The sequence below is a fragment of the Petaurus breviceps genome, unplaced genomic scaffold (genome assembly GCF_028583685.1).
Source record: "Petaurus breviceps papuanus isolate PSGF00001 unplaced genomic scaffold, PetGlider_PUasm1.0 90617, whole genome shotgun sequence".
In the NCBI taxonomy this organism is placed as follows: domain Eukaryota; kingdom Metazoa; phylum Chordata; class Mammalia; order Diprotodontia; family Petauridae; genus Petaurus; species Petaurus breviceps.
Genome location: NW_027187287.1, coordinates 2,892,466 through 2,915,995, shown reverse-complemented (window position 1 = coordinate 2,915,995; position 23,530 = coordinate 2,892,466). Strand labels below are relative to the sequence as shown.

The following is a 23,530-nucleotide window of genomic DNA, read 5'->3' as shown; positions in this document are numbered from 1 at the left end:
TACATAAAGTATCTCTTGATCCTCCCAAGTACTAGTGTTTTTCCACTGAAACTACCTTATATTTAACTGCTTGGTATTTGATTGTATTTAGTCAGCCAATCAGTAAATTAAGCCCCTCTTATGTGCCAGGCATTGTGTTAAGCACTAGGAATATAAAGAATGGCAAAAGATAGTCCCTGCCTTCAAGGAATCACAATCTAATGGGAGATACAACATGCAAAAGACTATGTCCAAGGAGAAATAAGAAATAATCAACAAAGGAAAGGCATTAACATTAAGGATAATCAGTAAAGGCTTCATGTAAAATATGGAATTTTAGTTAGGACTTGAAGGAAGACAGGGAAGCCAGGTGGTAGAAATGAGGAGGGAGAGAATTCCAGGCATGGAAGACAGCCTTGGAAAATACCCAGAATCAGGGGATGAAACATTTTGCCTAAGGAACATCCAGGAAGACAATGTCATTAGATCAGAATAGGTGGGAATATGGGTTGGGTATAAGAGACTAGAAAGGTTAGGGGGTGGAGGGAAGAAAGGGTTTTGAATGCCAAAGAGAGGCTTTTATATTTGATGCTGAAGGTGACAGTGAAATTTATTCTCTTTATATTTATTCCATACAAAAATACACACACACACGTTGTCTTCCATATTAGAATGTAAATTCTTTGTGAGTAGGGATTATTTCATTTTTGTGTTTGAATTCCCAGGGCTTAGCACAATGCTTGGCACATAATAAGTACTTAATAAATGCTTATTGATTGCTTGATTGATTTTTAGGTGGTAGTAGGGAAGGGGATCAGAAGAGGTGGCACGTGAGCTAGACCTTGAAGCAAGGGAAGAATGTCAACAGGCAGATGTGGCAGCAGGCTATTTCAGGCATAAGGTAACCACACAGGTCTGGAGAAGAGAAAGAGCTCAATAGTAGCCCTATTTTTCTCGAACAGAGCACATGAAAACAGGAGTGCAAAATAAAGCTATAATGGTAGGATGAAGCCAGACTGTGGAGAGCCCTGAATAACTTGAATGCCTTGAATGAATGAAAAAGCATTTACTAAGTATTAACTATATGCCAAATCCTGTGCTAAGCATTGAGAAAACAAAAACAAAGATGGTCCCTTACCTCGAGAAACTTACATTTTCACACAGCAGATAAGGACTTTGTATTTTATCCTATAGGTCAGTTGTCTCCAAAATGGGTTATGTGCTGCCCCACAAGGAGTATAAAAGATCCACTGGGGTGCAAGTACAGGAAGAAAATCTTAGAACTTCTTTTTATATTTGTTTTATGCAAAAATTAGAAAGAAATTAGGCTTCACTAATACTTAGTATGTAACTGAAGCTGCCGCCCTCACTTCTTGGTCCATATGTGAAATGTTGAAGTGTGAGATGGAACATGAGGTATCCTGAGAACTAGATGTTCCACATAGCATGGAGGGGCTGACAATGCCATTCTCACTCATTTGTTCGCTTTCAGCAAATTTCAAAGTATTACATTTTGTGTCATCCTTCTTAAGTGGATTTACAGATTACATTATCTAGTTTTAATTAAACCAACCCTCAAAATGGTCAAGTGATTTAAAAAGATTCCTGCAAAGAAACCAAGGATGGAGATAATAGTAATAATGCTGCACAACTGAACAAGAAAATGGCAATAATGATGCTTCTACCCTTCATACCCGTACTTCATTAGCTACATTATAGGCATAAATAGTGATGAACTAATTGGATCTGACATGAAGTGGGCCAAAAAAATCTGAAATTGTCAAGATTATCTGACATGGATTTTTATTCATCATGGTTAACAATGTACCCAGAGGGGAGCAGAGTCAAGATGGTGGAGTAGAAGCAGGACCTCCCCGCTGCTCTGGCTTCCACCTTCCCTAATCCATGTAAAAAGGGGACTCTAAACAAACTTTGGAGCTGCAGAACCCACAAAATGACACAGAGAAGCTAATCTCCCACTGAAGACAGCCCAGCAGGCCAGCAGGGAGCAGCCAGCCCAGCACTCTGGGAGCCAAGCCCAGCCCCACAGCGAGGCTTTAGCCCCAGGGCGTGCCTGACCAGCTGCTAGCCAGAGGGACTCCAGATCAGCAGCAGCTGTGGCTGTTTCCAGATTCATTAACACACAGATGCAAAACTTTGGGACCCAGTAAGTGGGAGCCCGTGGGAGCCGCCGGCACAGCCAGCCAGCTCCACGTGATGGCTTCAGCTCCTAGCCTGCAGAGTGTAGGGGGAACAAGCACCAGTCTGAGGGGTAATCGCTCTTGCTTTAACTTTCTTGGATCTGGATTGCAGTCTAGGGTGGAGGTCCTGGAGTCTATGTCCAGCTTGCCAGAGCATGTGGAGGCTTCAGAGAGGGCACCCATCTAATACCTTCGGCAAGTGAGAAAACCCCAGCGTTTGGGACGAAAACTCCCCTGTCTGGTGGCAGAGTCCTACTGTGGCAAAAAGCCCAGGGATCAAGTGACTGAGGGGCGACATGACCAGGCAAAGGAAACAAAGCAGACAGAAGATTCCAACATTAGACTCCTATTCTGGGAACAAAAAGGAGCAAAGCATGGAACAGGAGGAAGACAGTGAAGTCAGAACTCCTGCACCAAAATCTTCAAAGGAAAATACGAGCTGGTTACAGGCCATAGAGGACCTTAAGAAGCAGATAAGAGAAGTGGAAGAAAAATTGGGAAGAGAAATGAGAATAATGCAAGAAAATTATGAAATGAGAGTCAACAGCCTGACTGAGGAAAATAACACTTTAAAAAACAGACTGACTCAAATGGCAAAAGAGACTCAAAAAGGCAATGAAGAGAAGAATGCCTTAAAAAGCCGAATTTGCCAGTTGGAAAAAGAATCTCAAAAGCTCACTGAGGAGAATCATTGCTTAAGAATTAGACTGGAGTAAATGGAAGCTAATGACTTTATGAGAAATCAAGATGCTGTTAAACAGATCCAAACAAATGAAAGAATAGAAGGCAATGTGAAATATCTCATGGGAAAAACCACTGACCTGGAAAATAGATCCAGGAGAGATCATTTAAAAATTATTGGACTACCTGAAAGCCATGATCAAAGTAAGAACCTAGAAATCATCCTCCAGGAAGTTCTCAAAGAAAACTACCCTGATGTTTTAGAACCAGAGGGCAAAATAGAGGTTGAAAGAATCCACCGATCACCTCCTGAAAAAGATCCCCAAAAGAAAACTCCTAGGAATATTATAGCCAGGTTCTGGAATTCCCAGAGTAAGGAGAGAATATTATAAGCATCCAGGAAGAAACAATTTGAATACTGTGGAAACACAATCAGGATAACCCAGGATCTGGCAGCTTCTACACTGAGGGATCGAAGGGCTTGGAATATGATATTCCAGAGGTCAAAGGAGCTGGGATTAAAACCAAGAGTCACCTACCCAGCAAAACTGAGTATCATGTTTCAGGGGAATATATGGTCATTCAGTGGAATGGAGGACTTTCAAGCATTCTTGCTGAAAAAACCAGAGTTGAACAGAAAATTCGACATTCAGATACAAGAAGCAAGAGAAGCATAAGATGGTAAATGGGGAAAAGAAATCATAAGGAACTTATCAGAGTTGAACTATTAACATTACTACATGGAAAAACAATAATTGTAACTTATGAAACTTTTCTCAGTAGTTGAAGGGAATAGAAATATATATATATATGTCTTATATATGAGGGTATATGGGCATATGAATACATATGTGAATGTGTGAATACATAGATAGAGGGCACAGGACCAATTTAACAGGAAGGGATGATATTTAAAAGGTGAAATTAAGAAGTGAGAGAGGAATATAATGAGAGGAGATGGGGAGAGACAGAATGGGGTAAACTATCTCATACAGAAGAGTCAAGGGAAAATGGTTACAATGGAGGGGAAGAATAAGGCAAAAGGGAATGGGTCAATCTTATTCCCATTGAATTTGGCTTGGGGAGGGAATGAAATACACACTAAATAGGGTATCTCACCCTCCAGGAGAGTAGTGGGGTAGGGGATAAGAGGGGGGATGATGGAAGGGAGGGCAGGCTGGGGGAAGGGAATTTGGAAGCACCCACTTATGAAAAGGGACAGGATCAAAATAGAGAACAGAACAGGTGGGAGGTGGGATGGGAGGGAGGGAAATATAGTCAGTCTTTTACAATATATCTACTATGTTACTGTTTTGCATTAGCCACACATGTACATCCTATACTGAACTGCTTATCTTCCCAGTAAGGGTGGGTGACAAGGGAGGAAGGAAATGAACCTGGAATTCAAAGTTTTAAAATCAAATATTCAAATATATATATATATAATTATTAATGCTATTTTAGATGTAATTGGGAAATAAGATATACAGGTACTGGGGCATAGAGATCCACTAGAAAAGTCAAAAGGGGTATGGGAGAGAACAGATTGGAGGAGGGGATATCCTGTGGGACTGCTATTTTGGGGCAGTGGGTAGGGGAAAAATGGGGAGAAAACTTGTAACTCAAAATCTGGTGGAAATGAATGATGTAAATCAGAAGTTAATAAAGCATTTGGAAAAAAAATTTGAAAAAGGAAAAAAAAAACAATGTGCCTAGAAATATTAGCTGATAAAAACTATGAAGCCATTTTGATCAGCAAGGCATTTAAAAAAATAAGTTTTTGTGGCTGAAAACTATGTATGTCACCTATAAGAACTCTCATATTAAACAACTTGGAAAAAGAACTTTCTAACCTGTTTAAAAATCTTCCAAAGTATTTCAGTGGGTTTTGAACCCATTTGTTAAAAATGTAAAAAGGCAATACTTTCCAATTAGTTTACAAGAACAACTGAATGGCTGCAGGGAAGATGGGAATTTATTACCCAAGATATCAATAAAAATCCTTGCATAATTGATGAAGGTACTGAAAAATATGCATCATGATTTAGTAAGTACAGTCACTGATGCATTTTTTTCCATGAGAATCTACATGTCTTTGTGAGGTATCTTTGTCAGTTGTAACAGCCAGTAAGACTGAACATCAAGGGGTGGCCAGGGAGTAAGAGCACTGGCCCCAGTGTTGGGATGACCTGGGGATCGAATCTGGGCTCAGACACTTAGCACCCACTCAGAAACACCTGGCCGTGTAACCTTGAGGAAGTTACTTAACTCCAATTGCTTAGGGGTGGCCAGGTGGCTCAGCGAGTAAGAGCACCAGCCCCAGTGTCGGGATGACCTGGAGATCGAATCCAAATCTGGGCTCAGATACTTAGCACCACACCCAGAAATAACTGGCCATGTAACCTTGAGCAAGTTACTTAACCTCAATTGCTTTAAAAAAAAAAAAAAAGACTGAACATCAAAATACACTGAACTAAGAAGCAGTCCCTGGAATTGCTATATCACAAAGTGCTAAACGAAGATCTTTTTTTAAACGAAGCACATTAAATGACAGTGCTTGATGAAATAATAACTTTTTAGGGGCAAAAGTTTTGTATCTATAATAAAATTAAAATATTTGATCTTTTTGTCTATTTTTGCATATATTTTTCTTATTACATGTTGTAAATCATTCATATGCAAATATATATTGGAGGTATGTACTCAAAACCTTTTCACTGATGACACAGAATTCCTTTGGAAACCACCAATAACTGCCTCAGGGAAATTGCTTAAGTTTTTTGAGCATGGGAAGTGATCATTCCCATGCATTAAGAAGACTGTTTTGACAATCCCATGAACTATGGACTAGAGACAGGAGAAATTAGAGTCAAGGAGACCAACCTGAAAGTTAGAACAATAGTCCAAGTAAAAAGTTGTGATGGCTTGAGAACTATGCTGGTAGCAGTATGAGTGAAAGGGAAACAGATTGTGAGAGATGTTGCATAGGCAGAACTGACAGGATTTGGCAACTGACTAGATGTGAGGGATAAAGAGAAGGGAAGTCAAAGATAACTCTGAGGAATTGAACCCAAACTGATTCAACAGTAAATATGTTTCTTGAAATGACATGGCCAATATAGCTCCTCTTCTACCTTTGCTATCAGCAAAACACATTTCACATCCTAAACCATTTAAAATTAACCTTTTCCAGCCTATCTTAAGGGATAGTTTTATGTTTCATTCCTTTTCATGCAAAGAGCTCTAGGATGGAGCTGTGAGTAACTATCACTTTGTCTAATACTTCCCAGGTGGCTGGCCTCTGCTCCTTTCTCTTTCAGGCACCGTCATAGCCTGGTCAGTCATCCTTTGCTACATGAAGAAGTCTTGTTCTGTGACCCACAAGTATAGAATTATGGGCCCCACTTTTTAAGAACTTTTGAAATATGTCTCCAGTCAAGGGCCAAGGGCAGGAATTTCCTGAAACACTGAGCTATGTGAACACAGTGACACATTACAAATTACCTGAACTACCAAATTACATCATAGGCAGTCCCTGTACACATCCCTGAACCCTGACTCAAGCCATATTGTGACTTGTTCCTGATCTTACACTCTACTGATTTTTCACTTTCCCAGACTGTTTAAATATGCTCAACAGATCCCAAATGAATCTTCAAAAATATTTCTACAGTGAGGCAGTTTTCTAATGTAATGAAAAAAACCCCCACCAGATTTAGATTCTACTATTTATTAGATGTATAACCTTAGGCAAGTCATTTCCCATCTCTGGACCTCAGTTTCCTCATCTGTAAAATGAAAAGTTGACTCTATAATTTTTAAGGTCTAACAATGCATGTAAAGTACTCTGTAAACCTTAGGGCAATATATAACTGTAGACATTATTATTATTATTTCTTTTTTCTAATCTTTTTCAATGAAGTTGAGATAGAAAGAGTCCAAAGACAAGTCACTATCCTATTATTCTTTTATACTGAAACTTCTACAGACTTATGTAGGGGATAAGATAATTGCCCTTTTAGTTTAAAAAGAGTTCTATGATATAAGCTCATCCTCTGTAGGTTCACTGAAAACATTTCTGATAGCAGTAGCAGAGAGGACAACAGGTCCTGTCCTGTTGACATCCTGATCAAGCATAATTTTTATCTATGCTACATCTCAAAGTTTTGAAAATTTTGTTTCACATAGTCTGGAAATATGTTTTTGGTATAGTGATATCTATTAAGAATGTTCTTCAGGTTTTACAGATCAATGTGATGTTCAAGCTATTGTGGGTAGTAGTTCAGGCTGTCATTAATGATCTGGTTTCAGTATAGCTTATTAGCTACTTTCTCTTGTATAGTTGGAGGTCTGTACTCGTAGCATGGGAATTTATCATTTGTCAGTTCATTAAAGATAGCAAGCTTCTGATGATAATTCTAGCTACTTGGTCATGTCTTTCTAGGTAGATTCCACAAAATGAAGGCATTGTTTTAATATATTTTTTCCCTCTAACCTCCCACATTCTACTTTGAAACCACGCCCCCCCATACAGAAAACCCTTGTAACAAATATGCATACTCAAGCAAAACAAATTCTCATAACGACTATGTCCAGAGTCCATTCTGCAACCTACCTCCGTCACTTCCCAGTCAGGTAGAATGCTTTATCATTAGTTTTAGATATCGTTTTTCCTAGATAGAGTCTGTGTTAGAGTCTGTATTAAGTGTAGATTTTCAATTAACTGAGTGTCATCAATTTTCCCTCTTCAGATTTTAGTAGCCTCTCAATTTCATCTCTTATTTTATCTAATGCAGACTTAATGATGAAGCTATTTTTTTTTTGCCTTTTTTTTTTTTGGAGGGCAACTGGGGTTAAGTGCCCAAGGTCACATGGCTAGTTTTTGTGTTAAGTGTTTCAGGCTGGATTGAACTCAGGTCCTCCTGACTCCAGGGCCAGTGCTCTATTCACTGAGCCACCTAGCCGCCCCGATGAAGCTATTTTTTTATGATTACCTTTGCACTGGTAAAAATGTTTGTTTGGGGACAAGTAGCTGAAGGTATCATTGAAAAGAAGCAGGATAAAACTCTTGCCTATAACTGTTGAGATCTGTCTCCAATTTTGTTATTCTATGAATACTGGTGCATAATAAAAGTATTCATGCTTTCAGAATCAATACCAGTTGCATCAAAGGATTTCCGACAGTTAGATGCTGGTATTTCTGATTTGTTCTGATGTTATTTTGCTATATTGTGACATCAGAACATGAAGGAATACAAATGCTTCTGCTGCCTTTCACACCAAAAAGGATCATCGTGATGAATTTTGGGTAGTGCTGGCCGGGCAACCCAATACCTATTTCTTAGATTCATTGGAGTAGTTTTATTACACTGGTCAGGGAGCTAATCCAATCAATAGTATATACCAGGCCCTAAATGGACAGAATTTCAGGGTTCTTGTCTACCCTCACAGCTAGTGTAACAGTCTCAAGACACCCTGAGTAAATCACCCTGGCTGGCATTGTTTTACATTGCTGGTAGTACCCTCTCCCCCATCCATGCTGTGGACAATGGGGCTACAATTTGAGAGGGTAAGGCCCTAGGAGATTAAATGACTTGCCAAAGGTCACAAAGGTAGTTGTGTCAGAAGCAGGATTTGAATCTAGGTCATCTGACTCCAGGGTCAATGTTCTTTCTCTTATATCATACTGGCACCATGTTATTATTTTCATTATTATTCTTACTCTAATATGTATGATCCGAAAAGATTTTGGAACTGGTTAAGTTGAGGAAGATTTCTATAAACCAAAGAAGGGTCAAAAAGTATTAGGAATTCTAATACCTACTTCAGTCTCTGCATATTAGAGAATCACCAAGCAATTTTAACTTAAAAATATACAAACCTGGGTTTCTCCTTCCTGTTCTACTAAAACCAATTTTCTGGGTCAGTTACCCTAATGCACCCAATGGCATATTATATACTAAAGATGAGGTGCATGTTTGGAGTGGGAGCTGGTGGGGCTAGGATGGGGAAGTAGCAAAAAATATGGGAACTTAAACTCTATGGTAGGTGGGCTAAAGAAACTTCTTGCATATTTAGTATGATTAATACACTTAATGCTTTTATCTGAAAGCCATAAGGAATGTAGACACTATTCCCAACACCCATATGACCCTACAGAGGTAGCTCAAGGACAAATACCAGAAAAGAATGGCATCTGAAAGGAAAGAGGCCCAGCTGCTTGCTGTGAGAGATGGCTGTTTCCATGGTAAACAAGAGCACACAATACCAGAATCCTTTTGGCTTCAGAGAAACTTAGCACTGTTTCAGATGCATTTAGAAGCAGAATAGACAAGACTGAGATAGATTTTCCTGCAACATCCTGGCATGGTAACTGTAGCTCATGCCTCAAGCAACTAAACTGAACACACAGAGACCCCATAAAGCTATTTAAAACCACTCCTGCTCCTTTCTGTTTGGGGCTATGCTGGTGGGGCTCTCAGCAGAATGCCTCATAGATTAATGGGTCTCACTGCCTCACTGATGAGTTTTTAAATACCTGGATGCGTCTGATCACTGCATGATGCACCCTGCACATGTTAGCCAGAGAGGGGCTCTCCATCTGGATTTCCACAGCCTGGATGGGCCCTGCAGGGCACAGCTCAGTTACAGCCACCTGCAACAAAGAAGAGATCCTTACTGCAAACTTTGCATATCACTGAATTTCATTAAAGGGGATGAGGGGACTCTACTCAGTCCTTTTCTAAAATCACTGATGTTGTGACTCCCTCTCTCACTGAGGTTATCTCTACTGAAATCTTTTGGCATGAGCCAAAAGTCATGTACATGGCAGGGGTTCCCACATCACCTAGCTTAACATCACCATGCTATTTATTTGCTAGAAGCTAGCAGTACTTGAACAAACAGGATAATCATTGTGGCATAGGCTACTGTTCTACCAACATGAGTTCCAAGCCTAATAGAGCAGTTACCTGTCAGAAATCAGTGCTAGTTATTTTCTAAACAGATGTTTCCAGTGGGGCCCAACAATATTGAATGAGTCTGATAACATGGGATACTTGTCCCCTTAAAATCAAGACCTGCTGACCTCACTCCAGGGCATCAAGCCAGATTTATCTCTAACAAAGGAATCTGGGGTGACTAGTTTAATCATGCTTCCATGGAAACCATAAGTCTCCAACCTTGTCAGTGCACTGCCACCAAAAGCATGTTAATGAGACAGACCTGTGTCCCAACACTCAACAACAGGCGCATAGCTGCACCAATGGATTTAATCCAGAAAGTTAAGTACAGGACTGTACTAATGCTGTCAGTAATCACATTGTTGGTATTATGTTTTCAGGCATGAAAGGGTGAAGGCAAGTTGTATCTTCTGATTGGCCAGTCATCTCTCCAGGAAGTTTTATCCAACCTTGACAAGGATGCTGTAGAAGTAGCCATGACTATCCTTTTGTATTTTGAAGAAGGGGAAACAATTCAGTAAATCTGAGGAAAAACAGAAAGCCAGGGAAGGCTAGCTTGGCCTTTGTAATTAGCACACAGAACAAGCCACCCTCTAGGACAGGGATTTTAATTAGGATTTTGTTTCTTCTGAAGCCATTAGCTCCTTCTACTGGATCCTGGGGTAAATGCAAGATGCCAGACATCAAAGTGACTACTGGTCCTGACTGGATTATTATCACTAGTTGTTTCTGTAAGTTCCCAATACCACAGCAGCACCTAGAAGCTGCTTTTGGCCCAGTCTCAAGAGTTTACTTTGGTCTGAAACCATCTGGGTATTCCAGAAGATCTCCAAGAGACAATCAGTTGAGACTGGCCTCTGAGGTCTCCTTCATGAGAGGTAAATCCTAGATAAACATTTCAAAACCACTATAGTCTCCTAGAAGTCTTCTATACCTAAGTTCAGGCCAGAGAGCCTGAGCTCATATAATTTGCCTTTGTCTAGAAGAAAGGCAAAAGGGGTAGGGAAAAAACACAAATACCTTTTGCTCTTTTGTCTTGCTGTATACAGAACTGTGAGTTGAGAAGCAAGACTGGTTGTACAAAAGCACTGTCAGCCTTTTATTTCTGCAAGGACATGTGATAGATGTTCCCAAAAGAAAGCTGTTGGATTTGACATCACACGTTAACTTTGGTAATCAGGCTGACATTAGAAAGGGAGTGAAAAAAACAAAAGATTCTCAAAGGACAGTCTATAAGACCCCCTTAGGAGGTCCAAGGGTTTTGCCTTTTCTAATAAAAAAGGGGTCTACATTTTTTTCTCACATTTAGAATCAACTTGTAATTAATAAAACCAGATATTATATCACTGGTTTCTCATGAAAAGCACTGCTATTCTGCCAGTGAAGGCTTTTCCATGTTGGCAAGTAGAAGCAGGTGAGGTAGAGAACTAATATCAGAGTGGTTCATGCAAAAATATTATGTGATTGTGGTTCTCACACTATCTTTGCAACCACAAGGCTTAATACTATGCCTCATACACAAGTCAAGACATGAGTTGCTGACCCTCTGCCCTACATGTGTTAAGAGCTTCTCCAAGCTATTCCACGACCTGAGAGACTGTGAAGAGAAGTTAGGGTGGAACAGTGTAAGGGTGAGGGCTGGTAAAGTTTTCCCTGCAGAAACAGGTGAGCTAACCCATTCCTTGCCTCTCGGACGAGGAGGTGGATGTCGTTTCCATCTGGGGCCACCCCCTGGACTTCTGTCAGCACCTGTGTCTTCACTATGTCCACTATGGAATTCTCAGCCAATAGCCACTGGAGAGTAGCACAACACAGGGGGACTTCTGGAAAGGCAGAAAAAAGAATACCTATCACTTTAGGGAAGGCCACACTCCCCATTGTTTTAATGGCCAATATCTACCAAGGATATTCAATTCAAATCCTCCCTTCCTTTTGCTACTGTCCTATTTTCAGGCCAAGAGAGTCCATTTGGAAAATTTTTAAAAGTTTGAAAAGCTCAGCTCCTTTAAAAGGGAAGACAGAGTACTTAAACAGCCTAATATTCTTCTGGAAAGAGTTTTAAGATTGGGTTGTCCAGGATGGGGAAGAGAAGGGATAAAGTTCTATCTATAAGACATAAATCCAAAGGAGAAAGGAGATTAGCTATAACAATCCAATCTGCAACACCCCAAACCTTAACCACACCAGAGGAGGAAGTAGCAATTGCTGCAATAAGGAATGATGGGATAGGAAGGAAAGATGACAGACTGAATGGATCTAATCTTCTTAGGTTCTGAAGTCCTTTCAGGGTCAGGTAGAGAGCTACCAGTCATTATTACCCACCTGAGCAATATTTCTTCAGGGCATTTTTGAGCAATTCAGATGACACCTTGACTGAGGCCACTGATGGTGGAAGGTACTTGGCTCTAAGGAAGTCTGGTCCCATTGGCTCAATGTTTTTCATATGTTCAGGCTCTACTTGCCCCCTGGAGGCTTCTAAAAAGGTTTTCACAGGGTCACTGGTAGGGCTGGGAAGGCCTGGAACTTGCACTTCAGCCACTGCAAGGTTAGGAAAACGAAGGCACTGCAGCATATCCACAGTGTATTCACCCAGAGGCAGGAAGATACCATCCCGGTCAGGGAGGATGTCAGGGGGGCAGTCATCAAAAAAAGGGGCATCCAGAGAATCTGAAGAGGTTAAAGCATTGCCTAGAATCTCTTTGAGGCTGTAAAATAGTGCACAGGATATGGTCACAGGTAGGTCTAATTTGCCATTTTCATTGGAGCCAAGTGGTAATGTCACTTCTCTTTTACTGCCAGGAGTGAGCTGATCAACTGGAATGGTGTAAGTGATGGCAGAGCCAACAGAGTCCACTTCTAAGGCACAGGAACTAGTAAAAACCTGAATGCAAAAGGTCCACCCCTGGTCTAAACTGTAGTCACTACTATTCTCAAGCAAACAAGTGGCTGTCAGCACATCCCGGAGTTGAAATCGGCTCCAGGCAGTGGTGGTGGTACACTTAATGGGCTTTGGTCCATCCCGATTAGACAGAAGGGCACAGCTCACATTCATGGCTTCATTGAGGCACGTCAGGGCACGGTTCCGCTGATCAACTGCCTTCTTCAGGAAAGACACTCTGGAGAAAGAATACTTAGCATGTTATACAAAGTCTTTCTAATCAATTTACCAAAAAAAGCTCTAAACTCCCACACAAGATGTCCCATCTCCTAAGCCAGGGATAGTGCAAGTCCCCATACAAAACATAATTGAAAACAACCACCAGAGAACCTGGTGTTTTTACTCTGACTATTCAGTACCAGATCTGCTGAGTTCAAATTTTACACACACCCCCACCAACACCCCCATATATGGCCAGTTAACTAGCAACTCTGATGTTAATTAACACCTTCAATAGTACTGAAATTATGCTTCATATTCCACCCTGATGTTCACCAAAATGTTCCCAATTGGCCCATTTTACTTTTTGAAGCTGTACAAGTAGCAACACTGAAAGTAGTGGGAAGGAAGTTCAGAAACAGACCTAGACAAGCAGGGCAGTATTGGAACTACTATGTTAAATATGAATTATACAGAAAAAAAAACCACCAGCAAGATGTATATAGTAAGAGAAAAAAATAAACTGTACGTAACAGAAGTTCAGTTTCATATACAGTACAAATCCCTGTTTTCTTTTTTTATAGACAAGAGATAGTCATATTTGTTGATGTTTAAGTTTATAATTACAATTTTTTTTAAAAGAAAGCAGTGGGAAGCTACAGAAATAATTCAAAACAATTGTGTCAGTGATTCAGATAGTCTTTATAATATCCTGATAAAATCAGAAAGAGATATGCAAACAGAGATAAAGGAATTCATTTAAAGTACATATATATTCCTTGAACATGTCACCTCTAAGCAGGATGACAGAATTGATAGGAAGGACTAGCTGGGCTTAAGGGTATCCTCTTCTCTCCTTCATCTCCTACTAGGGGACCAAGGTATGGCTGTTATCTATGAAGGAGAGAAGGATTCTTTTGTTTTCCTGAGATACTCTTCCTGCTCAAACTACAAATTTATGCAGCATTTTGTCCAGCCAATGGCAATGCTCAGTATTCTAAGTACTAAGCTGGAGGCAAAAACCAATATGCATTAAAACAGACCTAAATGACGAATATGAGTGATAGAATACATTTTAATAGACTAACATTCGTATCTGCACCAATAGCTAAAGAGACATGTTTACCTCTCAGAGACATTGCCAATTCCAGAGAGTAATTCCTTAATTTTTTGACCAACTTTTCCTGTGGTCATCCTCACTGGCCGAGAATCCTCAGATCCCAGATCCAGACTGCAGGTCATTAGTCGGCCCTTGGCAGACAGGGCCAACAGCTCTGCTTCACCTGACATATGACATGCACATGGTTAGGACCTGATAAGCAGACAGGAGGCAACATCGCAGACACCCAACATCCTCTCTTGACCACCAGGATACATGCCAGCAAAAGACCAATAAGCTATTGATGAAGGAAAGCCATTCTTCTGGGACAGACAAGGGTACCTTGCCCAGAGACCAGGAAGAAAAATTTCCCACCCCCAGGCAGAATACTAGGTATATATTTTTGTTAAACAGACATTCTTTGCTGAAATGAATGAAATTTCTGGAGATCCCAAATACACTCACCCAAGAAAAGTAAGGTCACTGGCAGAGAAATGGCAATAAGGATGTTAATCTGACTACAATGAACATAAAAAACAGGTAAGAAAAGACACAAGGAAAACAATAAACACATATAACACAACATAGTGACAGTGCTATGCAATGTAAGACTGGGTATAAAGAAAAATGTTGCAGCATTTCCAAAGAGAAACAGAGAAGACACAGCAGGAAGTACTGCTGAGAGCCTTTCATCAGCCCTTGTAGTCAGGGGCAGGTGACTTTCTGAAAGCTGCTCTGTCTCTTTACCATAGTTCTGTTTCCTTTCCAATCTCCTTTACTGTCTGTCAGGGATGCTTTGGAGCAAACAAGATCTTGTTCCTTTTGAAGAAATTGCTGGTTCCCCAGCCCTCATTCCACTTCAAGCCCTAAATCTCATTTGATGGTTGGGGTATAGACACAGGAAGGCCAAGGAAGATAGCCAACAAAGGTCAAAGGGAACAGGAAACTTTTGACAGAGACTTCCTCAAGAAGTCAACAGGAAGACAATTTCAAATAGATGATTTTTTCTGAGTTTTCCAAAGAGCATCCCTCTGAATACTGAAGCTTTCAGTTCATAAATAACATTTTGCACATTTCCTCAAGCAAATTGTATATTATAGTGAGATGGTTTTGCTGACATCTTAAGTAGCCTTATTTTTCATTGTTAAAAAGGTATGCTAACAGGTTACAAATATATATGTCTTCACTAGTTTGGTATTCTCTTCTCTGGCCATTCATTTTCCTCTTCCTGTAGTAGAAAGACAATTTCGGCTTTTACCTCTAAAGGAGTATTCTTCATATAATTGCTTTCCAGGGTGGAATTTATTAGTACATTCACAAGGTACCTTAATGAAAAATGTGGCAATGGAAATGATCACTCCATTCCTTTCCCCCTTCATATCAGGAAACCACAGTTCAAACCTTCTCTGGCTTTTTCTAGTGGAAAACACTAGACAACACGAAAGTGGAACCTCTCATTTCCACACGTCTCTACTTCAGAGTGGTTTACTGACAGGTCATTTGATGACTAGACCAGTTTCAACCTTCAAAAGAAAACTAAAAGTCTCAGTTAGGTCAATCTGAATTCTAAACTATTTGTTGCAAATGACCTGGCCCTAACAGGCTCTAAATGAGTAATATATCAAACAGCCACAAGTTAAAACCAAGAAAGGATAAGCCCCTTCTCCCAAAAGTAATGATGAGAATTAAAACACAAAGGAAGGAATTTTGCAAGGGGTAGTTAACACTATTCAAATTCCACACTTAATACAACCAACCTTTTCTTTAGTATTAAGTCAGCACTGGCTAAGGTAAGACAAGTGATTTAACCCGGGTGTGAAAGATGGTGGTAAAATTGAAGCTACAGGAAGGGATGGAATAGAATAAGCAAGTGAAAGATGGATCTACCAACAACTTTACTGAGACAGTAAAATTGTGGGTTAGGTCCGAAGATCTTTGGTTTATCTTTAAATAGTTGCCAGTACCTTTAGGTGCCCTAGAAGACACAGAAAGGGTCACAACGCTACAGATACTTAAACTGGCTGGAGACAGAACTGAAGGTAGGACCCCCTGGGTATTATCTATCTTCTCAGAGTCTGAGGGATTGCTGTTACAAGCCAGGTCAACCACAGAAAGATCAGAATGGGTGCTGTAATACATGCGACTTCCCACACCACAGGCAGCACAGAGTATAGGTCCCCTAATATAGTATTCTCTGAGTTCTGGCACCAAGTTTCCCCCTTCTTCCCGACCAGACTTAATGGCCATCATTTTGCCATAGTGACCAACAGCTACCATACAGTCACAGCTTGTGTCTTCATTTAGTGGTTTCTCATCCATGTCTTCTAGGATCCTTGGGTCTGTTCTTAGAGCTCCAATGAAGACCACAGGCTCTTCTAAGTGGTGAAGTATCTTGACAGGGGTTTCTGGGCCACCAAGAGCCACCTCAGGAGATAACAGGGCCTTCAAAGGCACACAGCACAGCTGACCATCTGGAAAACCACAAAGAATCATAGGAGATTCCAGAAGGGCAGCATCTGCTCCAAACAGCAAACCAAAAAGGGTCTCTTCCAGCACAAAACCTCCTGAACTACACCAAGGTGTGTGAGGAAAACTGGTGCCTGGAGGGGATGCACAGCACAGGACTGGGAGGAAGCGAGAGGCAAGAGGTTTCCCATTGCTCCCTGATGGCAAAATGCAGGTAGAGAACTCCACCTCACTGAATTGGCTCCCTGGCCTGAGGTCCTCATCTGAACCTTGGGGCTGCTCAAACAATCTCATCCTCCATTTGGATGGGCCCTGAGCCAGGGTGATGATGATGTCATTCAGCACCGTGAAAGCACACAGAGTAGCATCAGGAAAGACACAGGAGTCTGAGTCCACAGGAAACACACTTGAAGGGAAATCACCTTCTTTGTCCTCTCCATCAGTCTGGTTCACCAACCTTCAAGTAAACAGGGAAAAGCTTTCAGTCAAGATAAAGGCCCAGAACTTGCAGCCTGCACACCCTCTTAACAAGCTAAAGAGGAAAAGATGGTGCTTAGAAGTGTCTTATCAATCACATGTCTAAATATGGGACTCTTTATATAGTCAACCCTCCTGAATGTGTCTTTCAGATGAAATAGTGGCAACTCTTTTTGGAAGCACAACAATGAAGCAGCCCCTTGGGCAGTTCTCAGACTATCTTCCCACTTCTTGAAATGAAACTATGGGTTCATGAGTGGACACATTACATGTGTGGGTGGGCAAATGTGCCAGAAACTGAATCCACAGCTAAACTTTGATGTCAATGACAGTTTACCTATTTATTCAAAAGAAATAGGTTCCTTTTACATTTTCTCCTTTGATAATCAACAACACAAAACATGTATCAACAAAGAAAATGTTGAGCCAAATTAGCTGTAAAAAATCCTAGGTATATTGATTACCTATGGCAATAATAAAGTATCTCCATTCTCCCACATTGTTTCCATATAGAATATGTTATCCCATAACTGGCAGATTGATTATTGCACCTGTCTTCTTCTCAAACAACAATTCAGGTATTAAAGAGTCAATGAAAAAAAAGTGAATGGTTTGTGCCTTGCCATGTCAGGTCCTCAGTTCTCACAGATAGGACTTACCTGAATACAAAAGTTGCAAGGAGTTATGAGTAACTATTTTTGGATCAACTATTCCCTTTTGCTTGAGACACATCTCAACATCATCAAACTAATATCAGAGAAGTAAAGGAACCATCAAGGCCAAAGATAGAGAAGTCTGATGCCAGTCATTAAGTTGTTTGCCTTCTCCAGACTCTACTGACCTGAATGACAGGTCGTCTTAAATAGCCTTATTTTAGTCCTAAATAGTAGCCTTATATTTAGTCCTAAACTTCTAGAGCAAAAGTGTCTTGCAAAATTAAAAGGTCCAGAAGGTGGGAGTGGGAAAAGTTCTACAAAAATAGGTACAGATAGATGAACAGAGGCTGAAAACACTTTAGATTTGGACTGGTGTCCAAGAGTAAAGCATAAATTTTCCAGATTGACCACTGTAGTTCTTATTCTAAGGCATAGCCTAAGGGGAGGCAGAATATTTGCAAAAGGACAGAGTTAAGGAAGTCAGAGTAGAGAGGATCTAGTACGGAGTCCATTGGTGGTCTGCTACCTTTAAACATGTTCCTTTGAGTTAGAAAGTGCAAATCAAACAGCATCTCAGTTGGGTGAGTGATGTCAGGCATCATTTCAAACACGTTAAAAGATATGTACCAGAAAGGCAGTTGCTAGTAAATTCTCTGGCCAAACCAGAGACCATTACAACTCCTGGAATACACCTGTACCTCACCTGCTTTGAGGGTCCAGTGACAAACAGTAAATGCCATTTCGAGCACACAGGACATAGAGCTCCCTACGTAAGGTGAGGAGCTCCAGATGCCAGACTTGATCAGGAAACCTATATACAGCCTAGATATGAAGAGAACGAGCCCATTAGATAAATGTACAGCACAAATAACCTGACTTAAAACTCTAGAATGGTCTTTTTATTCCAATCCCATAGGAAATCTACCTTATTAGCCCTCACGTTCAATATAACTCCCTCCTGTTTTCCTCTCTAGGGCAAGAGATTAGGGTTAAGTCATTCTTCTAACATGCTGTTTGACACAAAACAAAAATTCCCTCCTCCACGAAACACACAACTTACTTTGAATTGTTTCTGAAAGAGTTAAGAGCAACAATGTTTAAGGTTAAACATGCCACATATGCTTGAGCCAAAACAAAGAACATGCATTCAATGCATGGCTGGAAGTCATGTGTATAAAGTCAGGGTGGTGCAGCTGGTCACCAGGGACAGAAGGAGAGAGAGCTTTGTGACTCACTAGGAGAAGGATATGAATCCAGCAATTACCAGGAGAGACATATTCATCTTTATGCTATTTATAAATATGGAAACTTTACCCATATTTTTCAAGGCCACTGAAAGGCAGCATGATACCATGGAAAAGAACACTAGATTTGAGTAAGAAGACTTGGGTTCAAATCCTGCTTCAGACACTGACTAGCTATATGACCCTGGGCAAGTCTTAGTTTCCTCATCTGTAAGAATGAGTGGATTAGATTCCATGACCTCTAAAGACCCCTCCAGCTCTAAATCTAAGCATCTATGAAGAGCATATAATCAGCCCTAGAGGTTCATCAAAGCATCTGGGATACTTACATTTAGCAGCTTTCCCTCTTGGTCGTAGATGTAGACGAATTCACTCCCATTGGAGAGGTAGATTTCTGACTCATGGCACAGCACCCGAGGTTTGCCTGCAGCCAGACCCCCAACTGGGCAGCAAAACCCAGCCAGATAATCCACCCTTTGGTTGTCCTCTGCCATCCTCCTGCCATACAGCTGCCTGATGCTAACCTAGGGAAGGGAGGGAAAGCATAAGCATGGGACACGAGGCGGCAGCATCTGCTGTCTCCTATCTCTGCTGTGGCTGCTGGTGCAAATGCTCTGGGGTTGGGCTTTGTTCAGGCATTGCCTGGCACAGAAAGCTAGCTTTTCCTATCCAGGCAGAAGCTGAGACTGGGGGGATTGAGGGGTAAAGTGGGGGGGGAGTAAAAGGATGGGAGGAGAGGGAAAAGGATAAGGGAGATGAATAAAGGGAGAGAGATAAGGAGATGGAAGTATGAGAGGGAATGAAGGGAAAGGGAATAAAAGAATGAGGGGAGAGGGATGAGGTAATGACTGGGGGGAATGGCAAATGGGTAGGGATGAGTATGGGGGTTAAGGAGAAAAGGGATAAAGGAATGAGGGGAGAGGGATGGGGAAGATGAGGAAGGGGAATTAGAGAATAAGGGGATAAGAAGTGAGGATTAGGGAATGAAGGGAGAAAGGGATGAAAAGGGGGATAGGAGGAAGGGGTATAAAACAATGAGGGGAGAGGGATGGGGAAGGGGGAAAAGGATTAGGGGATCATGAGAGAGGGATGGGTCTGGGAAGATAATGATGGGGGATTAGATGAGAGAAAGAGAAATGGGGGTGAGGAAGGGAATAAAGGAAGAGGCACAGAATGGGGGATAGGGGAAGGGGAATGAAAGGGGCATTAAAGGAGGGAAGAATGGAGAATGAGGAGAATAAGGAAATGAGGAGAGAAGGATGGGGTGGAAGGATTAGGGGAGAGGTTTAGGGAATGTGAGGGGGAATAAGGGAGATAGAAATAGGAGGATGAAGAGAGGAACAGGGATAGGGATGAGAATGGAGCATTAGAGAATGAGGGGAGTGGGATGAGGGGAAAGGGATGAAGGGAGGAGAGGAGGGATGAGGGATGAAGATGGAGGAATTAGGGAATGAATGCAGGATAGGAATGGGGGAAAAGAGATAGGGGGCAAAGAGGGAGTTTTAGGGGCTGAAGGGGTTGAGGGGAGAAGAATGGAAATAGGGGATGGGAGAAAAGCAGATGGGGACAAAGAGGGAGATTTAGGGGGTGAGAGGGGCAAGGGGGCTGCGACAGGAACGGAGGATGAGAGGAAAGGGAATGGGTATGAAGAGGAAGGTTCAGGGGCCGAGGGGGTGCGGGATGGGAATGAGGGAAAGGTTATAGAGATGAAGAGAGAAGTTTAGGGGCTGAGGAATGGGAATGGGGGGGCCAAAGGAAAGGGGATGGGGATGAAGAGGTCTAGGTGATGAAGGGAAAGGGAGAAAGAAGGGGTTCAGGGGCTGATCGGGGCGAGGGACGGGAATGGGGCGATGAGGAAACAGAAGAGGGGAGAGGGAGGACGAAGCCGGGCTTCGGGGGCGGAGGAAAGCCGCGGGCGCGGCCCGGGAACAAGCTTTGCGCTCCGGGCGCCACACACCCCTCAGCCCCCCCCCGCCCCCCCCCCCCCGCCCCCCGGGGGGGGGCCCCCGCCGCGCCTCCCCCCTCCCGCCTCGAACTCCCCCCGCCCCCCGGCCTCGCGCTCCCCCGCACCCCCCCCCTATCCCGCCCAAGCCGGCCACGCTCGAGGATGCAGCTGGGGCCATTACCTGAGGAGGAGAAGGAGGGGGGAGGAGGAGGGAGGAGGAGCTGGCGGGCCGCGCAGGCGGAGCGGGGCGGCTGAGAGGAGGGAGGGGGAAGAGGGGGAGAGGGAGGGAGGGAGGGAGGGAGGATCGAGGAGAGGAGGAGAGGGAAAGGAGGGAGGCGCTTCTTTACGACAAGAATCTTTTTCGCGGGAGTTAGAGCGGGCCGTAAAGCGCTGGGGGTTGGGCAGGGACGGTGCCACGACCAGAGCAGGTGGGAGGAGCAGGCCCCGCCCCCTTCCTGGAGTCCCTCATTGGCCTCTTCAAACCGCCCTTACGCTGGCCCAGCTGGGACAGTCCGAGGTCGTGGAGTGTGACTTTACAGATGATAAAGTGAAGCCCAGAGAAAAGAAGTGACTTACCTGAAGGTCACACAGCTGGGTTGGGGCAGTATGAACTTAGCTCAGAGTTGAAAACCCATCACTTCAGAGTCAGAGGACCTGGGTTCAAATTCTGCTATTTGTATGAACCTTCAAAAAGTCTCTTGGCTTCCCTCGGCCTCAGTTTCCTCATTTGCAAAATGAGGGAATTGGTATAGAGGGCTCCAGAGAACCTTTCCAACTCTAGATGTTTCAACTATATTAATTGTTTATTTAGTTTACAGAGTTATCTGAGGAGATAAAAAAAAAAAATTAGGAAATATTCTGTCCTGGTGTGATGGTTATGTAGTCATAGGACTGGGTTTTGAATTCTAAACCTGCCACTTCCCTTAGACAAAGCACTAAACCTAGGCCTTGGTTTCTCTGGGCCTTGGTTTCCTTATCTGTAAATTGAAGAAGTTTGGAACCGATGGCCCTAAAATTCTCTTTCATTGTTGAATCTATGATCCCACCAAAATTATAGTCCAGTAAAGGATAAAATACAAGTTCAAGTAACCACAATACAAGGCCTGGTGATGTGATTGCTGCCTACGGGTCAGCCAAGCTAAATTCTAAGAAGCTTATCACTGTAGGTCAAAGGATATGAATAAACAGAAGTAACTGTAAAGTATTCACAACCATATGAAACTATACTTTAAATCACTAATAATAAGAGAAATTTGAATCAAAACAACCCTGCAAATTGGAAAAATGACAAGAAATGGCAATAATATTAAAAGGGTTGTCAAATGATAAGCACACTAGTACATAGTTGGAGCTGTGAAATAACCATTTTGGAAAGCAATTTGGAATTACACAATAATTAAATTAATTAAAATGTAGCTTTTGAACCTGAGATTCCATTAATGAGTTCATATCCCAAGGAAGCTATAAAATAGAAGAAAGTTCTTATATACTCCAAAATATATTAGCACTTTTTGTGATAGTTAAGAATTGGAAACAAAGTAGAATGGCTAAACATTGTGGTACATGAGTTATATTACTATAAGAAATGATTTTTGTGATGAATACAGAGAAACATGGAAACATCTATATGAACTGATGCAGAAAGAAGTAAGCAGAGCCAATAATATATGCAGTAACTACAACAATGTAAATGGAAAGAACTACACATCAAAAAATCCAAAGTAAATATAATAAAATTATAAAGACCAAACAGAACTCAAATGATATGAAAGGACACCCCCAACCTCCTTTGTGGGGATGAGAGGTCCATAGGTATTATACTCTGCAAATGTTTTTATACTTTTTCTTATCTTAAGCTAGTGTCCTGGTATTTTTTTTTCTTCTGTAAAAAATACTATTTGTTATATGCTCTCTGGGAGAAGTAAGGGAAGGGATACTTGGGATAACTCTGATTATAAGAAAAATATCAATAAAAACTTGTTAAAAAAAAAAAAAGCTTACCACTAGTATGTTGGCCACCAGGTCATGGGTTTGGGGGTTATTTGATTTTTTTCCAGCAACAGTAACTCACAAAACTGTCTTCTGAGGCATGGAGGGTTAAAACTAGCCATCTCTATACTAAGCTGTCTTGTCTACCTCTTCCCAAACATTGTTCTGCCTCTAGAGCACCAAGTTTTGATCTATCTTGCCCAGAACCAAACTTCCACATCACTTTTCAGTTACTCCACATCATTCCATCTTGCATGCAAGTCATCTTTGAAGGGAGAAAGAGCTTACCTTTCTCATCACCACCAACCACTGCTGACCAACTATCACCAACAGACAAGCACAGGAACCCTGGGAGTGTGCGCCCTCTTCCCCAGACCACCTATCATGCTTCCCTTACAGCCATTACTCTGAAAAATAATGATGGAGAAGGAGTCAGCCATCCCCAACTACCAACTATCAACCAACTGCTGGAGTATCAAGGAACCCTGGGGAAGAGCACAGTGCTTTACATATATTAAGTATTTAATAAGTGCTTCATTCATTCATTCATTCATGTACCCCACACCCCTGCCTAGTTCCCAGTTTATCTATTGTCTTCCCCCACTACAATAAGCTCGATGAGTGCATAGACCATATTGCTTGTTTATATTCTAATCCCTAGTAATTAGCACACTAACTAGAACATAGGGAATGCTTAATAAGTTATCTATCTGTCTATATTAATGGAGGGAGTG

General features: G+C 41.8%; 1 protein-coding gene across 4 annotated transcripts in view; it reads right to left on the bottom strand.

Moving 5' to 3' along the window:
* The window catches only part of FAAP100 (FA core complex associated protein 100), a 34,537-nt gene extending 13,461 nt beyond the window's left edge, over nt 1–21,076 (bottom strand). The window contains exons 1-8 of one of the 4 annotated variants that reach the window (XM_069064078.1): nt 20,989–21,076; nt 19,192–19,386; nt 18,322–18,440; nt 15,984–16,942; nt 14,047–14,203; nt 12,146–12,939; nt 11,510–11,646; nt 9,400–9,516 (exon numbers count right to left, since the gene is read on the bottom strand). In XM_069064078.1, coding sequence (XP_068920179.1) covers nt 9,400–9,516; nt 11,510–11,646; nt 12,146–12,939; nt 14,047–14,203; nt 15,984–16,942; nt 18,322–18,440; nt 19,192–19,356 — 2,448 coding nt within the window. In that variant the 5' untranslated portion in view covers nt 19,357–19,386; nt 20,989–21,076. Of the gene's footprint in view, nt 1–9,399; nt 9,517–11,498; nt 11,647–12,145; nt 12,940–14,046; nt 14,204–15,983; nt 16,943–18,321; nt 18,441–19,191; nt 20,810–20,988 lie in introns of those variants that run through there. The other 3 variants (XR_011163564.1, XM_069064079.1, XR_011163565.1) reach the window with 3 other exon arrangements.
* Between the last annotated feature and the right edge of the window lie 2,454 nt (nt 21,077–23,530).